General features: G+C 57.9%; 3 protein-coding genes across 5 annotated transcripts; 1 reads left to right on the top strand and 2 right to left on the bottom strand.

Moving 5' to 3' along the window:
- Positions 1-20: 20 nt before the first annotated feature.
- MAF1 (MAF1 negative regulator of RNA polymerase III) lies at positions 21-3228 on the bottom strand. The gene is made up of 8 exons (XM_025922492.2): positions 2855-3228; positions 1917-2042; positions 1695-1823; positions 1452-1617; positions 1191-1312; positions 989-1108; positions 686-835; positions 21-560 (listed from the first exon to the last, which is right to left on the bottom strand). The coding sequence occupies exons 2-8, from the start codon at positions 1997-1999 to the stop codon at positions 539-541; spliced, it is 792 nt and encodes a 263-aa protein (XP_025778277.1). The 5' UTR covers positions 2000-2042; positions 2855-3228; the 3' UTR covers positions 21-538.
- A 215-nt stretch (positions 3229-3443) lies between these two features.
- Positions 3444-8270, top strand: SHARPIN (SHANK associated RH domain interactor). Of its 3 annotated transcripts, XM_086695645.1 has the most exons (9): positions 3444-3933; positions 4222-4396; positions 6871-7002; positions 7080-7221; positions 7298-7388; positions 7466-7619; positions 7698-7816; positions 7905-8030; positions 8110-8270. In XM_086695645.1, the coding sequence occupies exons 1-9, from the start codon at positions 3736-3738 to the stop codon at positions 8191-8193; spliced, it is 1221 nt and encodes a 406-aa protein (XP_086551771.1). In that variant the 5' UTR covers positions 3444-3735; the 3' UTR covers positions 8194-8270. The 3 variants fall into 3 exon arrangements, with proteins under 3 accessions (XP_086551771.1, XP_086551772.1, XP_086551773.1); XM_086695646.1 differs by lacking the exon at positions 6871-7002; XM_086695647.1 differs by lacking the exon at positions 4222-4396 and having other exon boundaries at positions 6875-7002; positions 7305-7388.
- A 765-nt stretch (positions 8271-9035) lies between these two features.
- Positions 9036-11513, bottom strand: CYC1 (cytochrome c1). Its single transcript, XM_025922713.2, has 7 exons — positions 11347-11513; positions 10541-10737; positions 10329-10455; positions 10084-10241; positions 9835-9995; positions 9425-9525; positions 9036-9339 (listed from the first exon to the last, which is right to left on the bottom strand). The coding sequence occupies exons 1-7, from the start codon at positions 11473-11475 to the stop codon at positions 9235-9237; spliced, it is 978 nt and encodes a 325-aa protein (XP_025778498.1). The 5' UTR covers positions 11476-11513; the 3' UTR covers positions 9036-9234.
- Positions 11514-18369: the final 6856 nt, after the last annotated feature.

Genomic DNA, 18369 nt, shown 5'->3' on the forward strand with positions numbered 1-18369 from the left:
CACGGAGCCCAGGTCCCCACTAAATCACAGAAATTTTTTATTGGAAACAAACCAGCTGCAGCAAAGTGACACTCAGTGCACGCTGCCCAACGGGCAGGGTACGGGGGGGAGGGTGGTACAGGTGGGCGTCAGGGGCTGGCCAAGCCCGGCGTGGTGACCGCAGGGGCCTGATTACTGGGTCTCGGGCCCTTTGGGCTGGAGTGTGCAGGCCCAGGCCTGATCCGGCACGAAATACAAAAATAAACTCTGTAGTCCAGCTGTCCCTGCCTGTGTCAGTTCGTCGGGGCAGGGCAGTGGCTCTTCCCACCAGGCCCTGTGCTGTCCAGCCCGACCACAACATGGGCAGCTGGAGCCCGTGGGGGTGAGCAGACGTCTGCAGGCGGGAGCCAAAGGGCTAGGTGGGCGTGGCCTCGGGCGGCGCTGCAGCCTTGGCAAGCCCCGGGATGACCACCAGCTGGGGAGGCCTTGGGGCACCCTCAAGTGAGGGTTCCAGGCACTGGCTGAAGCTGAACGAAGCTGGGGCCTCTGCTCCTCGTCCTCACATACAGATCACCGGGACCCTGGGCAGAAGACGGCACACAGTGAGCTTCCAGAGCCAACTCCCAGGAGGTCAGGCAGAGAGGCACCCACTCTGTGCTATCGACCCCTGGCTACAGAGAGCCAGGCCACAGCCACCGTCACACACCTGTCCTCCTCCATGGCGCTGGTCTCCTCGGGTCCGCCCTCACTGCCTCCACTTCCGCTCTCTTCTTCCTCCTCCTCCTCTTCCTCCTCCTCCTCGCCCAGCTCCATGTCTAGCTCGTTGCCGGCCTCCGAGGGAGTATACGTGGATCCGCTGGGGGAGGTGTGGGAACGGGTCTTAGGACTGCCTGTCCCTGACCCGTTGCTGACCCCAGGGAGGACAAAGTCAGGAGCGGGGTGGGTACAGCTGGGGAAGTGGCATGTGACAAAGCAGGGGCTAAGGGAAAGGAGGCGGCCAGGCGCCCACCTGATGGACCGGCAGCTGAAGAACACGACCCGCTTCAGCCGCTTGTTGTAGAAGAAGTAGTTGAAGGACCAGAGGCTGCCATCCTCCCCAAAGGGGTCTGAGTCCAAATCCGGGTTGTAACTGCAGAGCGTGGGGCAAGAAGTGGCATGAAGGCCCAAGTGCCACATACACCCACGGCCCTCCTGCAGGAATGCCGGCCCACCTGTAGATGTCACACTCGGACAGGCAGATCTCCTCATCTACTGCGTTCCAGAGCTGCGGCTTCAGGGCCTTGAAGTCCTCCCGTACGGCCGAAAACAGGCTGCAGTTGACTGCGTTCACCACCTAGGATGGTCACGGTTGGGACTGGCTAGGACGCAGAACGGGAGGCATGAACTGGGCAGAACCCAGGGGCCACTATAAGTCGGAAGGACAGTCGAGATAGCTGTGGGGCTGTGGGTCCCTCCCCCCACCTGACCCTCACCCAGCTGAGGCTGGGTTCCCTGCTGAACTCATGGCTTCGGGCTGTGCTGAAGTCATAGTCAGGCCGGAAGGACTCGTTAAGCGTGGCAATCAGGTAGAAGAGCGTCTTGCGGCTGCACTTGTCGCTCAGCGGGCCCTCATCCTCACCACCTTGGCTCTTGCTCAGTCTGCAGAGAGAGAAGCATCAGCCCAGCACTGCCCTGAACCCCACAGCCCACAGCAGGCACGCTCTGCGGCAGCTTACCTGCTGGGGCTGAGGCCCGACGTCTGGGGTGGAGACAGCGCCTCCAGCACGTGGGGCTGGCCCTCCTGGCAGAACTGCTTAAACATGTGCTTGTCGTCTCCCGCCATCTTACACGAGTAGCTCTCGATCCTGCAAGGGGCACGTGGGACCACGGAGCATGCCACCCATCAGGTTCAACTCAAGGGTCTCTGAGACACCAGCCTACACAACCCCCCACCTCACCTGCCAATGATGTGGGCGTCTCCAGTCTCCACTGTCAGCTGCGAGTTGATGGCTTCGAAGCTCGAGTTCTCCAACAGCTTCATGTCCTTGGGGAGGGGGTCCTGCGCTCAGAGGGGCTAGTGCTGCCTGAGGGTGGGAGACCGGTCCATGAGTATCTGGCCACTGGGGCTCAGCCTCTGGCCTCCCAACCGGGTAAGTGGAGCCGCTGTAAACAAGCCGGGTCCCTCCTGCGGCTTACTCCTAAGCCCTCCGCGCTGGTAGGAGAGGCGGATTAGATCCTGTTACCTGAGAGTGGTGACCTGAGGCTCTGGCTCGGCCAACCCTCTCCCCGTCCCCATACCTGGGGGCGCACCAAGTATCTTGCTCATGCTGGGGCCTCTGGTTTATCTCCCTGGACACTGCCCACCGCGACAGAAGAGCCTCCTCCACCGTTAGGGGTGAGGGTCACTGTGAGCCCCCAAAAGTGCGGGACTCCTGCAGTACCCCTCCGGCCAAGCTCCTCAGCTAGGCTAATAACCCGCACCGGGTTAGGATCCAGGACACCTGGGGCTGGGGCTGGGGCCCTGCGGTCACCTGGGCGCAGCGCTCTTCCCTGTTCTACAGGCTCTCTATCCAGGTAAAGAGGAGAGCCATAGGCTTCCTCCGTTCTTCCCCGCGCCTAATTTCTTCGTAAATTAGTGACGCCACGGAACAGAGGCAGGCACCAAGACCCCCGAAGGGCCGGTCGGCCGGCCGCTAGCGCTCCAGCGTCAGCCTGGCCGCACCCGCCTCTCCGCCGGGCTAAGGGAAACCCCAGCCTAGTCGCGGACAACTACAAATCCCAGGAGGCAGTGCGCCCCGGGACTCGCGCACGCGCGCACGCTCGCCGGCGCGAAGACCGCTGGGGGCTGGAGTTCTGAAGGCCCCGACACGGCGCCGGTCACAGAGCGGGCACCTACCTGCTTGCGCAGCGCTCAGTGTGGCCGGGCCGGGTCTGGCCGGTTGACTTCGGCGCGGGTAAGGAGGCGGTGTGGGCTCCGGGCAGCTCGGGCTCCTCAGGACCGGAGGGCGGCGCCGCGGCCTCCGTTCGGGCCGCACTGTATCCGGGGGAAGAAGCTCCGCGACGACGTCCCGTTACTCCCGGCCCTGCCGGCCCTGCCGGGCTGCCACCGCGACATAGCCTCGCCCCTGGAAGGCGACCGACTATCGCGACCGACCTGCCCGCCGACCGCCACAGAAGGCCCGAGAGAGCAAAGGACCGAGCGAGCGACCTCTGCCTCCCCGGGCCGGACAACAACAAGCGTCCGCAAGGCCCGGCCCCCCGCCCCTGAATGGCCTGGTCCAGCCGCCGGGATCGAGAGCTCGGCTAGCCATTGGGGGCGTCTCCCGCCGTTCACTCCTACCGTCCACGTCTACTGGCTGCCCTGCCTGTCCGTCACTCTTCGAGGCCGTGCGATCCCGCCTCCCTTCCTGGCGCTCATTGGCTGCGCCTCCTCGCTCATCCCGCCCCTGGTGTCAGCCCGCCTTCCCAGGAGTGGCTGGCGGACCAACGCGGGGCCCGCCCGCCGGGCAACCTGCGTCTCGGAAGGAGTCTGGGAATAGCGTCTAGCCCCGGACCGGCGCGGGGGGTAGACGCGGACCGTTCGGCTGCAGCCCCCGACCGCCGAGCCTCTAGGTCGTGTCCATCCTGGGTAAGACAGGAGGGTCAGAGCCGGGCCCTGACGCTCTGGCCACGGCCGGAACCCCAGGCTCGCGGCCCCAGTTTCCGGTCGGCGGAGGCGCTCAGGGGCCCGAGCCCACGGAAGCGGGCTTGGGGGTCGGGGCCGTGGCCGGACAGGAGATGGCGCCGCCTGCGGGTGGCGCGGCGGCGGCCTCGGACCCGGACTCGGCCGCGGTGCTCCTGGCTGTGCACGCCGCGGTGAGGCCGCTGGGCGCGGGGCCGGACGCCGAGGCACAGCTGCGCAGGCTGCAGCTGAGCGCGGACCCCGAGCGGCCCGGGCGTTTCCGGCTGGAGCTGCTGGGCTCGGGACCCGGCGCGGTGAGTGGGGGCGGCGGGGGCGCGGGGCCCTGGGCCAGTCCCCTCCGCTAGACAGCTTTGTGCCCTTGAGCAGTTCTCTTTCCCTTGTTGCCGTTTCCTCGCCTGCAAAGTGGGGGTAAATGCTCCGCTACCTATCTTTATAGGAGTTCTGTGAGGGCTTCCTAAGGTGATAGGAGTAAGGGTCTTAGGACGGGGCACGTGGCCTGTAAATGTTACGTCGTGCTCCTTTGGTCATCATGCAGGGTGTGCTGGCGGGAGGCACTGAGCCCGCACTCTCCCCTTCCTCAGGTCAGTTTGGAGTGGCCCTTGGAGTCAGTTTCCTACACGGTCCGAGGTCCCAGCCAGCATGAGCTGCAGCCCCCGCCAGGAGGGCCTGGGACCCTCAGCCTGCACTTCCTCAACCCTCAGGAAGCTCAGCGGTGGGCAGCTCTAGTCCGAGGTGCCACCATGGAGGGACAGAATGGTTAGTGCTCTGGAGCGAAGACTCCTTTTGGCCGGGCACTGCGAGTGCTGGGAGAGAACGAAAGTAGCCCAAGCCCCCCAGGCCTGGATGGGGGAAGGAGTGGGGAAAGCCGGGCCCACCGTACCCCCTTTTGGGTCCTGGGAAGGCTCCCAGGAGGGAGAAGGTGGAGAAAAGGAGAACAGGCTGGAAAGCTTGAAAAGCTGGAGCCTGGAGTAGCAGACAGATGTGGAGGCCCAGCAGGCAGGCCCTCAGGGTCTGGGTGAGGAGTGCATCAGGAGCATAGAAATGTACTCAGTGGAGAGTGACAGGTTCAGATTCGAGCTACTGAAGACTGGTTGAGGGGCGCCTGTCGGTTAAGTGTCTGACTTCGGCTCAGGTCTGATCTCAACGTCCGTGGGTTCCAGCCCTGCATTGGGCTCTGTGCTGACAGCTCGGAGCCTGGAGCCTGCTTTGGATTTTGTATCTCTCTCTCTCTCTCTCTCTCTCTCTCTCCCCCCTTCCCTCTCCCCCCCTCTCTCTCCCCCTCTCCCCCTCCCTCCTCCTCCCCCCCCCCCCCCCGCCTGCGTGCGCACTTTCTCTTTCTCGCTCTCAAAAACAAACATTAAAAAAAAAAAAGTAAAAGACTGGTTGAGACCTCCCTTTGTGTGAGGGTGGTGTAGCAGATAGGGCTGGAGAGAAGGGTGTTTTCAGAGATGCTTAGGAGATGGAATTGGCCGGATTTCATGGCTTTTAAATGGAAGAATTCATGGTTGAGAAAGAAAGCTGGAGAAACAAGGTACTATGGAACTCCCAGACAGAGGACCTACGTGGAAGGGAATGGGGGTGGCTAGGTTCTTACACATCTGTGGGGAGAAGAACCAGGTGGATCTGGGCTGGGGTGGGGCTCTGGAGAGGTAAAGATTGGCAGTAGAAAAGTTCAACCCAGGTCACCAGGAGAGAGAAGCAAGAGAGAGTCTGACGGGTAGATAATGCAGCAAGGAAAGGAAAGGAAAGGGCCCGCAGATGTGTCAGAAGATCTGCCAGAGGGAAAAGAAGAACCTTACTATGCAACGTAAGAGGGGCCCAGACAACACAGCACTTGCAGAAGGAGAAAGACGTCCTTCGTTCGTTCGTTCATCAGATGTGCATCCTGGCACCCGCTCTGTGCTGAGCATGTTAGGCCTTGGAGACTTAGCATGAATGAGACTTGGACTTCCTGCCCTCTCGGGACTTGAATTTCCAGAGAGGAGAACATATAACATTGGTAAGCATAGACTTGTGGCGCACACAGCATAGCATACAGGCTTCTGGAATCGCTGTGTATACTTGGTACTAGTGTAACCTTGTGCGTCAAAACACTTAAGTTGGAAAACAAGTAAAATTCTGCCAGATGGTGGAAGAATAGAAGAGAGGAGTTTGCAATTTACACACATCTTTTTTTTTTTTTTTTTAAGTTTATTTATTTGAGAGAGAGAAAGACAGAATCCCAAGCAGGCTCCACACTGTTAGCACAGAGCCCAACACAGGGATCAAACTCGTGAACCTGTGAGATTGTGTCCTGAGCCGAAATCGAGAGTCAGATGCTTAACCAACAGAGCCACCCAGGTGCCCCGGGAGGGGTTTGCAATTTAAAATTGGGTGGCAGGGAAAGTCTTATTAAGGTGATGGTTGAATGAAACTCGAAGGTCCTCGTGTGATCACACCCACGTGGCCAGGAAGCAGCAGGCACCAAAGTCCCGAGGCAAGTGTGTGTGTTGTGTGTGTATGTGTGTGTGATCTTTGGGACTAGGTCAAGGCTGGGCCAGGCCTGGTCCCGGGTGCTCAGGGGTCCTGTTCATCACAGTGGGCAGATAGCTCAGAACACTGAGGGCCTGAGGTCGTCACAGGAGCTGCAGGACAGGTAGGCTGGGCCTCAGGAGGAAGGTAAGGGGAGACACAGGTGCCCCGCCAGGCAGTGGCCCAGGGGGTTTTCTGGGGATGGGAGCAGCCCGAGGTGTTCTGTGCTGGTGGTAGAGCCAGTTGAGAGGAGGGGTGTCCCTGAGCGCACCAAGAGACTACCTGATTGCAGGCCTCCTGGTGAGCAAGAAGGGGCAGGCTTCTGAGGACCTGTTTTGGTTCCGCAGTGAGGCCAAGGGAGCATCCCTGGCTGGCTTAGAGGGCATGTAGAGGCCAAGGGAAGTGGCCTGGCTTCTTTGGAGGAGGGGCATAGGTGAGGCTAGACAGTAGAAGCATGCAGAAGCATTCCAGAGCAAGGAAAAGCCAAGTGCAGCTTCAGCTCTGAGAGGAGTTGGTAGGAACCTTTTAGGGGTTTTTGAGGGCCAGGATTGGGTGGGGGGAGGCCTGGCTTAATGTGTGGCCAAACGCCAGGGAATGGGCTGTGAGCTAGGAGGTGGCAAAAGTCCCGGAAACCTGGTCAGCAGAGGCCTGGGTGAGTAACTCGGCTTGGGGGGCCGAGTCACAGGAGACCCCAGCCCAGCCCTCATCTTCCCTCCTAGGCAGCCTGCCCCAAGCCCTGGGCCTAGAAACGTGCCCTGTTTCCCCGCCCAGTCCCCCTGGAGTGCCCACACTCCGGGCCCCACAACCCAAGGTGGATCTTTGCTGGAGCCCTGGAGACTTGACGGAGAAAGGTAAAGGCAGGTGGCTGGAGGGGGTTGGAAGCAGCAGTCTGTGCTCAGCCCTGATGGCTTTTTGTCTCTCCCTGCAGAAGAGCTGGTGGGGCGCCTGGCCCAAGCCATCGAGGGTGGGGACGAGAAGGGGGCAGCCCAAGCAGCGGCCACCCTGGCCCGACACCATGTGGCTCTGAGTGTCCAGCTCCAGGAGGCCTGCTTCCCTCCTGGCCCCATCAGGTGAGGTCTTCTTTACCCTGCCATCCCTAGCCCTCCCGGGTCCCCGTCCTCCCTCCTGACCTATACTCTGGCCCAGGCTACAGGTGACAGTTGAGGACGCCGCGTCCTCTGCCCACGTCTCACTGCACGTTCACCCCCACTGCACCATTGCGACCCTCCAGGAGCAGGTAAGCATGGGGTCGGGGGGAGCCCTGTGCGGGGCAAGGGGCCTTCGAGTGACGCTGCCTTGATGCTCCGGCCCCAGGTGTTCTCGGAGTTTGGCTTCCCACCAGCTGTGCAGCGCTGGGTCATTGGGCGGCGCCTGTGTGTGCCCGAGTGCAGCCTCGCTTCCTACGGGGTCCAGCGGGATGGGGACCCCGCTTTCCTCTACCTGCTCTCAGCCCCGCGAGAAGCCCCAGGTCAGTCCTTGGTGTGGATGGGATGAGGAGGGGAGGCGCAGCCCGACACGCCCCTGAGCCCCACCTCCCCTTCCACAGGACGCAGCCCTCAGCGTCCCCAGAAGATGGATGGGGAACTAAGTCGCCTGTTTCCTCAGTCACTGGGGCAGCCCAGAGCTCCTCTGCCAGCCACCTCCAGCCTCCCCAGCCCCCTTCAGGTAGGTGAGGGACTGGGCACCCTGGGCCTGGGATTCTCTGGGCACCAGAAGGAAAGGGTAAGCAGCAACGATTTCCCCACCTCCACAGCCTGGCTGGTCCTGCCCTTCCTGCACGTTCATCAATGCTCCCAGCCGACCCGGCTGTGAGATGTGCAGCACCCAGAAGCCCTGCACTTGGGACCCCCTTCCTGCAGTTTCCACCCCGCTGGCAAAGGTACCAGAGGCCGAGGAAGGGAGGGGGATGGGCAGGGGGATAGGACAAGCAGAATGACTTATCTTTCCCTCACCCCCAGGTCACAAGGAGAGAGGATGGCCCTGTCCCTCCAGGCTCAAGGTCCCTGGACCCCCTCCTAAAACTCTCAGGAGACCTTTGCTGACTGCTTGCTAGGGGTCAAGCCAGGGTTGTGGAGGGGCCACAATCGGGAGTCATTAAAGGCACTTCTGAGCCGGCTGAGTACCCCTTCCCTGTGCCTTTGTGCGGATCGATCTGCTGGGAGGACGGAGTGTGGGCATCGCCCCCTTGGGACTCAACTTGGCAGAGGCAGGGCCTGGTCGTCAGCTGGTGGGACAACCCAACCAGGCCCAGGTGACTATACTTAGCCTCCAGATCCCAGAGATCCCGGAAACACATGGGGCTGAGATCTCTTCCCGGAACCCAAGGGCACACAGAGCCCCCTCCCTAACACCTGGCCATGCCTCCTGCTGTCCACCCGGAAACCCTCAGGCACACCCTCTCCTTGCTTCCACCTGGCTCTTGCCCTTCCCAGTGGCCACCAGTCTTAGGCTGTTCCAGCCAGGATCCTCCTCCCGTTCCCTCCTGGGGAAGCTAGGACCCGAGTGCTGCCACCGCCACCCTCCCCTTGCCCTCACAGCCTGCTCCTACCGCTTGCCTCGTTTGTCTGACCCAGACTCACCCCAGCCGCCCTGTGGGTTGCCAGGAGGTGCTGTCCCAGAACACCTCTACCCTGCCCCCTCCAGTTGTCCAGCCAAGAGATCAGGAGCGCACTCTGGGTGGCCTCTGCCTAGCTCTGCCTCCTTAGCACCGCTGCCGGCTGCCTCCCTTCCCCACCTCCAGTGCTGCCTGCCACCTCCCGGTCCCCAGCCTGTACACGGCAGTGTCGGTCACACTGCATGGGACAACCCTGAGAGCTCGAGAGCAAAGGTCTTAGTCCCAGAGTCCCCTGCAAACGTGTGCTCCCATCACACAATAGCTCAAACGTGTGTTGAGAAACTTAATTTATTTCCATGATGGGGGCTGAAGGATCTGGAGCTAGAACCTGGTCTCTTGCCCCTTTCCCTCTTGTCCCGAAGAAAGAGGAGCTTGGCCAAGCGGGCCAGCTGAGGCCTGAACAGGTCCAGGGTGGCTCCTTGGCTTGCGGGCCTGTTCAGGCAAGACGGCAAGCAGACGTTGGGCAGGGTCACTTGGGTGGCCGATATGCCAGCTTCCGGCTCTTCAGGACTGACCACTTATGCCGCTTCATGGCATAGACCAGAGGCAATAGCAAGCCCATCATCATCAACATCTGGGGATGAGGCAGGCTCAGGAGGAGGAGGCAGAAAGGACCCCAGCCCATTTCCCAGCCCCTCTCCCACGCCCGGCCATTTCACCTTGAGCCCCATGCGTTTGCGATGGTCATGCTCTGGCTCGGATGCCCAGCGCAGGAAGGTACACACATCCTTGGCTACCTGGGACATGGTAGCTGGGGTGCCTGAGCCAAGAATAAGTGTTAAGGGCTGCCCTTGGGGGTCCCTCCCCAACCTGGTACAGCCCTAGAGCAATCTCCTCCATGCAGCTGAGATGGGGTCCAGACCAAGGCTTCAAAACCAATGGGACCCCCCCCTCCCCCCAGCACGCAGGGGCCTGGGCTAGACGGGGTTGCGAAGGCTGCCCGTAAGCTGGCTCGGTGCTGGAGCCAAGAAGAGTGCACGACCTCTTTCTGTGCATGACACAGAAAGCATCCCTGGCAGTGGAAAAAGGAAGACCCGGCTTGTCCACCCCCAGGGTGGGGGCTGCTCACCATCGTCATACTCCAAGACCTCAGTGTAGATGGGAGGAGCCATGCCGATGGCCTGGCCAGGAAAGTAGGGGTTGAAATAGAGACCTTCTCGCAATGACACACCGGTGGGCGGCTCGCAGTAGCCGGTTAGCAGGGAGAAGACGTAGTCCTCACCACCGTGCCTGGGACCAGATCCATGCCTCCTCAGCCCTGGCACAAGGTGGACTTTCCTGCCCCCTCCCCACACCGCCCTGCAGGCAGCCAGCGTACCTAGCTCGCACGATGTAGCTGAGGTCAGGGGGCAGTGCTCCGTTGTTGGCTGCTCGAGCGGCCTCAGGGTTGGGGTAGGGCTTGGGGAAGTAGTCAGACAGCTTCCCTGGCCGCATGAACATCTCCCCATCCTCGTTGGGGCCGTCCTGAACCTCCACCTGCCACCAAGAGCCCCGTCACAGCCCTGCCGTCCACCGCAGCCGGAGCCCCAATCCCCGGGGTCCTCCTCATCCCCAGGCCCACACCTCTTCTGCGAGCGCCTTAGCTTCATCTTCTGTGTAGCAGACACCCACCAGGTGGCGGTAGGCCACGTAGTCCATGCTGTGGCAGGAGGAGCACACCTGCTTATACACCTGGAAACCCCTCCGGATACTAAAGAAAGGGATAGGGTTAGGGGCGCCAGGGCCTCCGCCCCACCAGACCGCCCAGAAACCACCCCAGTCAGCCGGCGGCACACCTGGTGTGGTCCAGGGAAGACAGGAAGCCACGGTGGGACCACGGATAGCTGGGGGGGTGCAGCTCCAGGTCACTGGCGCTCACGGCCGAATGCAGAGCCACGGCTAGCCCTGCACCCCCTGCCGCCAGCATGCCCAACGCTGAGAGCATCACTTTCCGGCCCCGGGACAGACCGGCCTTCGACGACAAGGACACTGCCTGCAAGAGCCCCGCTCAGCGCCTGCCAGAACACCACCCGGCCCTACCTGGGGATCTGACTCTCAGCGCCTGCCTCTCCCCATCCATCCACCCGCACCCGCCAGCTCCTGCGGAGCACCACTGCCCACCCCGCTCCAGCCCACTGCCGGCTCCTCGACCGTGATTCGGCCCCGAGGAGGGGGCGCAAGGCATGGTTTTGGATCCGGGGCTGGGGATGAGGTCGATGTAAAGCAAGGGTGCCGGGGCAGGCCAAGGTCACAAGCCGCGGTCCGAGGTCAGGCTGAGGTCACTTCAGGACGCAGGCCGTCTGGAAGGCCGGAGCGGGAGCGGGCCTGGGCGCGCCCCCCGGAGAAAGCCCCCGGCCCCGAGCCGGCAGCGAGCCCGCCCCGCCGCCCCCCACGCTCGGTACCCGGCGCCTCCTCTGGTCGGGGGAGTGGGCGCCTGGTCCTGCTCCCCGGCGCCCCATATCGGCAGGCGGCGGAGGTCCGGCGGGGGCGCCGGGTGGCGGAGGCCGCTCCCTCGCTGCCGGGCCCGCGCCCAGAGCCTCCCCGCCGTGACCTTCAGGGGCTGCGGGGCCACACGGCGGCCGGGGCCGCGGCCAGCGCTCACCTGTGGCGTCCGCAGCGGGAGCTGGCAGGGCCGCGCGCCGCACAGCAAACTCCGGGCCCGCGCGCCCGGCAGCCCCGCGCCCCGCGGGCCCAGCACCGCCCCGCGAAGCGAAGCCGCCGCCGCCGCCATGTCGGCCCTCTTCAGCGCGGCCGCTGCTCCCGTCGGCCCCTGCGGCGCCACGGGAGCCCAAACGTCGCGAGAGCCTGGGAGGGCAGGGGCGGGCCGGGGCCTGTCCTTCAGGTAGTCGTGGAAACCGGAAGTAGGGTGGGAACCCGTGGTGTCTTCCTGCGGGCGGCACCTGCTTTCTCGGCCTGTCCGCTGCCCGGACGCGGTTCTTCCGGCCTCGGCGGTGCTTAGTCCTTTACGCTCGGGCCCCTCAGTCCGGCGTCCACGGCATCTTCGAGGCCATCGCTCACTTTCGTCCAGCAATATTTCCAGACCTGGCGCGGTGGCCATCCGTGTCGCAGCGCCTACAGACCCCCAGAGCGAAGGGGCGGCCTGCCGGGGCCAATCAGCAAGGTGGGGTGGGGGTCTCGCGGCCCACTGCCGCGGTCTCTTTCGCCCCGGTCAGGGTCCCCACTCCGGTGGAGCGTGAGCAGTGCCGGAAGGCTGGGGCCTCCGGGCTGCTGTCCCCCACCCGGCCCGGCCCACACGCGTGGGTTGTGGTGGCGGTTCTTCAGGCTGAGCAGGGGTTTGACAAGGATTTATTAGGCACTTATTATTACCCAGAAACTGTCAGATGCAGGAGCCGTGACTATGACAGCCAAGGGTCCCTCAAAAAATTACGGTCGGCCTTCATTGAGAATGGAGGAGTAAGGACCTCGGAAAATCTGCATCCCCTTCCCCCTCTAAAAGCAAGGAAAAGACTAGCAGAAGTTGTGGGAGTCAACTTTTTCAGAACTCTGGAAGTTAATCACAGGAGTGCAGCATCCCGACAGTGTTTATTGAAGAAAACTGAATCTCGGTAAGAACAGTGAGTTTTGCGGTGTTCTGGTTAAGTCTACTCTCCAGCCCAGTGGTAACCTGGAAATTACAGCCCACATTCCTGGTAGAATGGAGCAGGGAGACATAATCCTGTAGAGGGAGCAGAACACCTTCCTTGCAAATAATTGCCATGATTTAACTTGTCTGAGGGCTCCCTGGAAGACCCCTCTTACAAAGCTCACTCAGCTTGCCTGGGGCCAATGGTCTATGCCCTGAGGATGTTTGCTGAAGGCAGTTGCAGGCAAGTTGTAATTTCAGAGCTGCCGGGGGCAATGGATAACAGCTGCACCTGATAATAGAGTAACCAAAAAGCTTAAAAGGAAGAGCTGGGGAATACAATGTCCACAGGGATGTTCAAAAGCCCTACATATTTCTGGAATATAGAAGGTCACAAACATAAATAGGGTGTGCACAGGCTCATGAAAGACCTGAAAAAGCATCAAATGCTTACCTCTGGCTGGCCTTGAGGCTCTGCACAAAGGGAAGTGGAGCCTCAGACAGTTGCAAACAGGGGGCTTTAGTGCTGAAAGGCATATGCCCCAACAAGTACACAGAGCTATTTGGGAAAGACTGGGAAGTTTATGGATTTTAGGCATTTAAGAAAATCTCTGTCCGATCATCAGCTGAGCATAGGAACTTTAGTGGCTACACATGACATTACAGACTAGACAGAACAAGTTCAGAAAAACCACTACACGAGTTCAACTACTACAAGCAGCAACAACAAAACCTGGCATCTGATTTCCAAAATCACAACATTAAAAATGAAAGGCCTGTAGGACACCAGTAAGCATACCAACCTATGCATAATTCTCAGGAACAGAGAAGAGAAAGGGGCAGAAAGAATATCTGAAAAAATAATGCCTGAAAAGTTCCTAAATTTGATGAAAAACATGAATCTGCACATCTAGGAAGTTCAGTGAACTCTAAGTAGGATAAACTAAAAAGGATCCATACTTAGACACATCATAAATTGTTGAAAGCCAAAGAAAAAGACTCTTGAGAGCAGCAAAAGAGAAGTGATTCATCACATACAAGTGATCCCCAATAAAATTACCTATTTCACATCAGAAACCATGGAGGTCAAAAGGCAGTAGAATGACATATTCCAAGTGCTGAAAGAGTAAACCTACCAGGGGCACCTGGGAGGCTCAGTTGGTGGCAGTATGCGACTCTTGATCTTGGGATTGAGGGTTGGAGACCCACCCTGGGTGTAGAGTTTACCTAAAAATACAATCTTAAAAAAATAATAAATGTAAATGGATTAAAGTCTCCAATTTCAAGGCAGAGATTGTCATAATGGATTTTATACACACACACACACACACACACAACTCTATGGTGTCTGTAAGAAACAACCTTTATTTCTTTTTAATTTAAGAGAGAGTGTGCACATACGCATGCACTGGAGCAGGAGGGGTAGAGAAAGAGGGAGAGAGAGAATCCTGAGCAGGCTCCATGCTGTCAGCATGGAGCTGGACTCGGGGCTCGATCTCATGAACCATGAAATCATGTCCTGAGCTGAAATCAAGAGTTGGATGCTTAACTGACTGAGCCACCCAGGCACCCCTGTAAGAAACAAACTCTATTATTTATTGTTATTATTATTATTTTAAGTAGGCTTTGTGCCCAGCACAGAGCCCAATGCGGGGCTTGAACTCATGACTGTGAGATCAAGACCTGAGCTGAAATCAAGAGTCAGATGCTTAACCAACTGAGCCACCCAGGCACCCCAAGAAACAAACTTTAGAATCAAAGACACAAGTAGAAAGTAAAAATGTGGAAAAAGATATACCATACCAACAGTAATCAAAAGAGAGCTGGAGTGGCTATACGAATATCAAATAGTATAGACTTTAAGACACAAATTGATACTAGAAATAAAGAAGGACATTTCATAATGAAAAAAGGACCAACTCCTCAAGAAGACCTAACAATTGTAAAGGTATGTTTGCCTAACAGCGCCCCGAAATACACGAAGCAAAAGTTGACAGAATGGAAAGGAGAAGTAGGCAATTTAACAATAATAATTGGAGACTTCAATATTCCACTTTCAGTAATTGACAGAACTAGACAGAAGCTCAGCAAAGAAAGAAGAGTTGAAAAACTGAACAATGCCGACTAGACTTAAACATCAATGAACCACTCTTCCAGCAGAAGAGTACATATTCTTCTCAAGTGCATATGAAACATTCTTCAGGACAGACCATATGTTAGAAAATAAAACCAGTCTAATTTTTTAATGTTTGTTTATTTTGAGAGAGAGAGAATGAGCAGGGAAGGGGCAGAGAGGGAGGGAGAGAGAGAATCCCAAGCAGGCTCCCCTATGTCAGCACAGAGCCCGACACAGGACTTCACGTTAGGAAGCCTGAGATTATGACCTGAGCCTAAATCAAGATCAGGCGCTTAACCAACTGAGCTACCCAGTAAATCTAAAAGTAGTAAAATCATACAAAATACGTTTTCTCACCACAACAGAATGAAATTAAAAGTCAGTAACAGGGGGCGCCTGGGTGGCGCAGTCGGTTAAGCGTCCGACTTCAGCCAGGTCACGATCTAGCGGTCCGCGAGTTCGAGCCCCGCGTCGGGCTCTGGCCTGATGGCTCAGAGCCTGGAGCCTGTTTCCGATTCTGTGTCTCCCTCTCTCTCTGCCCCTCCCCCGTTCATGCTCTGTCTCTCTCTGTCCCAAAAATAAATAAACGTTGAAAAAAAAAAAATTAAAAAAAAAAAAAAAGTAACAGAAATTTGGGGAATTCATAAATATGTGAAAGTTACATATTACTTTTAATGTTCTATTTATTTTTGAGGGGGGGGGGCAGAGGATCCAAAGAGGGCTCTGCACTGAGAGCAGTGAGCCTGATGTGGGGCTCATACCTAAAAACTGTGAGATCATGACCTGAGCCAAAGTCGAATACTCAACCAACTGAGCCACTGAAGCTCCCCTAACATATTGCTAAATAACCAGTTAAAGAAATCACAGGAAAAATTAGAAAATGAGGTGATAAAAACAAAACATACGGGATGTATCAAAAGCAGTGCTAAGAAGAAAATTTAGAGCTCCAAATGCCACTTCTAGGTGTATGCCCAAGAGAAAACATATGTCCACACAAAAACTTGTTCGTGACTGTTGATAGGCACATTGTTCATAACAGCCAAAAAGAGGAAATAATCCAAATGTCCGTCAACTGATAAATGGGTAGAGTGTGGCATGTCCATTACATGGAACGTTATTTGGCCATAAAAAGGAAGTTGTGACACATATGTATGAGGGCATTCATATTAAAGTGCAGATTAGGCAAATCTGGAATTCGAAAGTAGATTAATGGTGTCGGGGCTGGAAGGAGAGAAGTAGGGTACAGGTTGCTTTTTGGGGCAAGGACAATGTTGAGAAGGAGCAAGCACGGGCCTTGGAGACCAAGGTGGGGAGTCTGGTTCTATCCTGGGGGTGATGGGCATCCCCTGAAGAGAGACTAGGTTGACCCTGGGTCCAGGCCTGGGCGAGCGTGCTAGGGGAGAAGGTGTATGTGGGGTGGGAGGTGTTCAGGTTGAATACTGTGACTTAGAGGTGACCACCGCACATTCGGGAGGCAGAGGTGACACACTGGGGCCTGGCAGGAAGCAGGAGACAGGACCTGAGCGGGGGTATGAAGGCAGCTGGGGCTTGCAGAAGCAGTTTGGGACAATGGTGTCCAGAGCGGTCCCCAGGTTGTCTACACTGGAGCCTCGGGGGGAGTGGGGGTAACCAGGCAAATGGCTTGAGAAGAGCACAGGAAGTCTGGGGCACCGAGGTGAGTCGCTAGAGGCGTCCCGGGGCCAAGTAGCGCATCCGCACGGAGCCCGGTTGTGGGGAGGCTGCCGGGTGTTAAGTGGGTGGAGGGCGGCCTGCCCGCTGGGGCCTTCACCTCACCCTCCTGTGCTCACCCCACCTCCCAGCACAGGCGATCCTCTAGCCCCTGCGGAAGCCGTCAGGTCTGCCCCCTGGAGCCTCCTTCTGGACCTCCAGGTCGTCTCCCTCTGATTTCCCTTCATTCAACAAATACAGATGAACATTCTACGTGTATCTGGCCCTGAGCTGGAAAAGTAGCAGGAAATAAGACAGTGTCCCTGCCCCCCCCCCCCCCCCACCATGACACTTCTGTTCTGGGGCCTAGAAAGCAAGCAACAAAGGAGTATGCGCTATTAAGTACTGATTATCAACACAATAGTGAAATACTCCCAAATTCACCCAGCGGACACCCTCCTGAGTCCTCACGTGAGCTGGGCTCAGCAATGGTCCCTCTTGTATTGGTTGGAACTAGATCTGAGTGTCAGAAAACTCCAAATGACAGTGGCTTACACACGGTACAAGTCTGTTTCCCTTTCTAGTAGATGAAGCCCAGTTTAGCAACCCAGGGCTGTGTGAAGCCCAGGGAGTCCCTGCTCCTCTCCATCCATTCTCGACACGGGCTGGACCTCATGTCCTAGACACAATTCACGTTCCAACCATCAGTTCCACGTCCCTGTGGGCAAGAGAAAGGATGGGGCTCAGAGGGCCAGTCTCTCTGGGTGAGGTCTTTGCTTGGTGTTCACCCTGGAAGCTTGTGTTTATCCTGCTGGCCACAGCATAGTCATGTGGCCACACCTCAAAGCACAGGATTCAAAATTGGGCTGTATGACTCCAGAGAACAGATACTGGGTTCAAGGTACAGGCCCTACCACCCCATCAAGTAGAGCGCTTATGTATGACCTATACTCACCGCTATACGCCTGACCTACATTTCCACAGCCTAACATTTCCTTGTTTTAAGAAATGTATTGTACAGGTGACATTGCTGAAAATCAGAATAGAAATCCTGCTTTCCTGACAAACCAACTCTGTCATTCCCATGGTCTCAGAATTTTTTGTACAAAGAGTTCTGCACAAGTTCAGAATACAGTTGAGATGATCTCTGTGCTTCTGCCCCCACTTGTGTGTTCCCTGATTTAATAGATTTTCATGATTTGTGCTTTAAGTGACTGATCAAGGCCAAAGCATGGGGAAAAGGCTTGGGAGGGATTCTGGAATCCTTTGGAAGGGATACTAGCTCACAAAGAGAGAGACAACAGACCAAGGCAAAACAGAGGTTTTTGTGTGTCTTAGAAGACAGGAGGACTCTTGTCCTGTGACTTATCCGAGCACAGGGTTGACAGAAGCCAGCCTGGGAGGCACGCTGGGAGGCTGGGGGCTGCAAGTCTCTTCCCAGCCCCGGGGGAGGCGGGGCAGAACAGTTTGTTCAACATTGAAGGGACCAGAGGTTCCGGCCGGACTTGGGAACAGTGGGCAAAGACAGGCTGCTGGCCCCAGTGGGGTCTCCAACGCCCATGCTGCACCCCCACCCCCAACAATGCTGGACAGAGAGCACGTGGCCCCCTCAGCAGAGAGCCAGCAGTGACCCACAGAGGGTTGGGTCTGGGGGCTAGAGCTTCCTCCCAGACCCACCGTTCTGGGTGTGACACCGAAGGGCCACGGGTCCTGAGCGGACTCCCCAGGCGGGGCAGCTCTGCCTTCCTTCCACACTGAGGCCGGTAGGAGGCTGACTGGTCTAGCCGCCACATCAGGTGCTGGCAGGGGTGCCCTGGCCCTCGAGGAGTTGCCTCTTGACCTGATGTGACCCTGAAAAGCAACATTTTGCTTTTCTCCCCTCCAGAATGGACAGTAGACATTCCAGTTCCTTTCAGGGGTCTCGCTATGTGGCCCGCCTGCTCCTAGGCGATGCCGGGTGGGGCTCTACCGCTCCACCTCGGCCCTGCCTCTCACGGGTGGCTGGCCTGGGCCAGTTGGCTCCAGGGAAGCTGGGCGGGTGCCATTCCCCATGCCCCAGGGCTTTTCTGCAGGGCTCCAGCTTAAGCCCTTTTGCGCCTTCAACTCCAGTGCTGAAGACAGAGCAGTGTGGTCTCTGGGCACTTCAGATCCCACCAGGCCCCAAGCCATACCCACCACAGCGTTTCCTCCTACCCGGCACCCTGCCTCCCACTGTGATACGCACGGAGCTCCCATAATGCTCATGGGGCTGGGGCCAG

Source organism: Puma concolor, chromosome F2 (assembly GCF_028749965.1).
Source record: "Puma concolor isolate L17-30 chromosome F2, mPumCon1.1.hap2, whole genome shotgun sequence".
Classification (NCBI taxonomy): Eukaryota; Metazoa; Chordata; class Mammalia; order Carnivora; family Felidae; genus Puma; species Puma concolor.

Coding starts and splice junctions, on each gene's coding strand:
- SHARPIN (XM_086695645.1), top strand. CDS start 3,736: ATGGCGCCGCCTGCGGGTGGCGCGGCGGCGGCCTCGGACCCGGACTCG. Junction 7,222..7,297: donor TTCCCTCCTGGCCCCATCAG/GTGAGGTCTTCT, acceptor ACTCTGGCCCAG/GCTACAGGTGACAGTTGAGG. Junction 8,031..8,109: donor TTTCCACCCCGCTGGCAAAG/GTACCAGAGGCC, acceptor CCTCACCCCCAG/GTCACAAGGAGAGAGGATGG.
- MAF1 (XM_025922492.2), bottom strand. CDS start 1,999: ATGAAGCTGTTGGAGAACTCGAGCTTCGAAGCCATCAACTCGCAGCTG. Junction 1,618..1,694: donor TCGGGCCTCAGCCCCAGCAG/GTAAGCTGCCGC, acceptor CTCTCTCTGCAG/ACTGAGCAAGAGCCAAGGTG. Junction 1,313..1,451: donor GGGAACCCAGCCTCAGCTGG/GTGAGGGTCAGG, acceptor TGACCATCCTAG/GTGGTGAACGCAGTCAACTG.
- CYC1 (XM_025922713.2), bottom strand. CDS start 11,475: ATGGCGGCGGCGGCGGCTTCGCTTCGCGGGGCGGTGCTGGGCCCGCGG. Junction 10,456..10,540: donor TCTTCCCTGGACCACACCAG/GTGTGCCGCCGG, acceptor CCCTTTCTTTAG/TATCCGGAGGGGTTTCCAGG. Junction 9,526..9,834: donor GGTCTTGGAGTATGACGATG/GTGAGCAGCCCC, acceptor TTCTTGGCTCAG/GCACCCCAGCTACCATGTCC.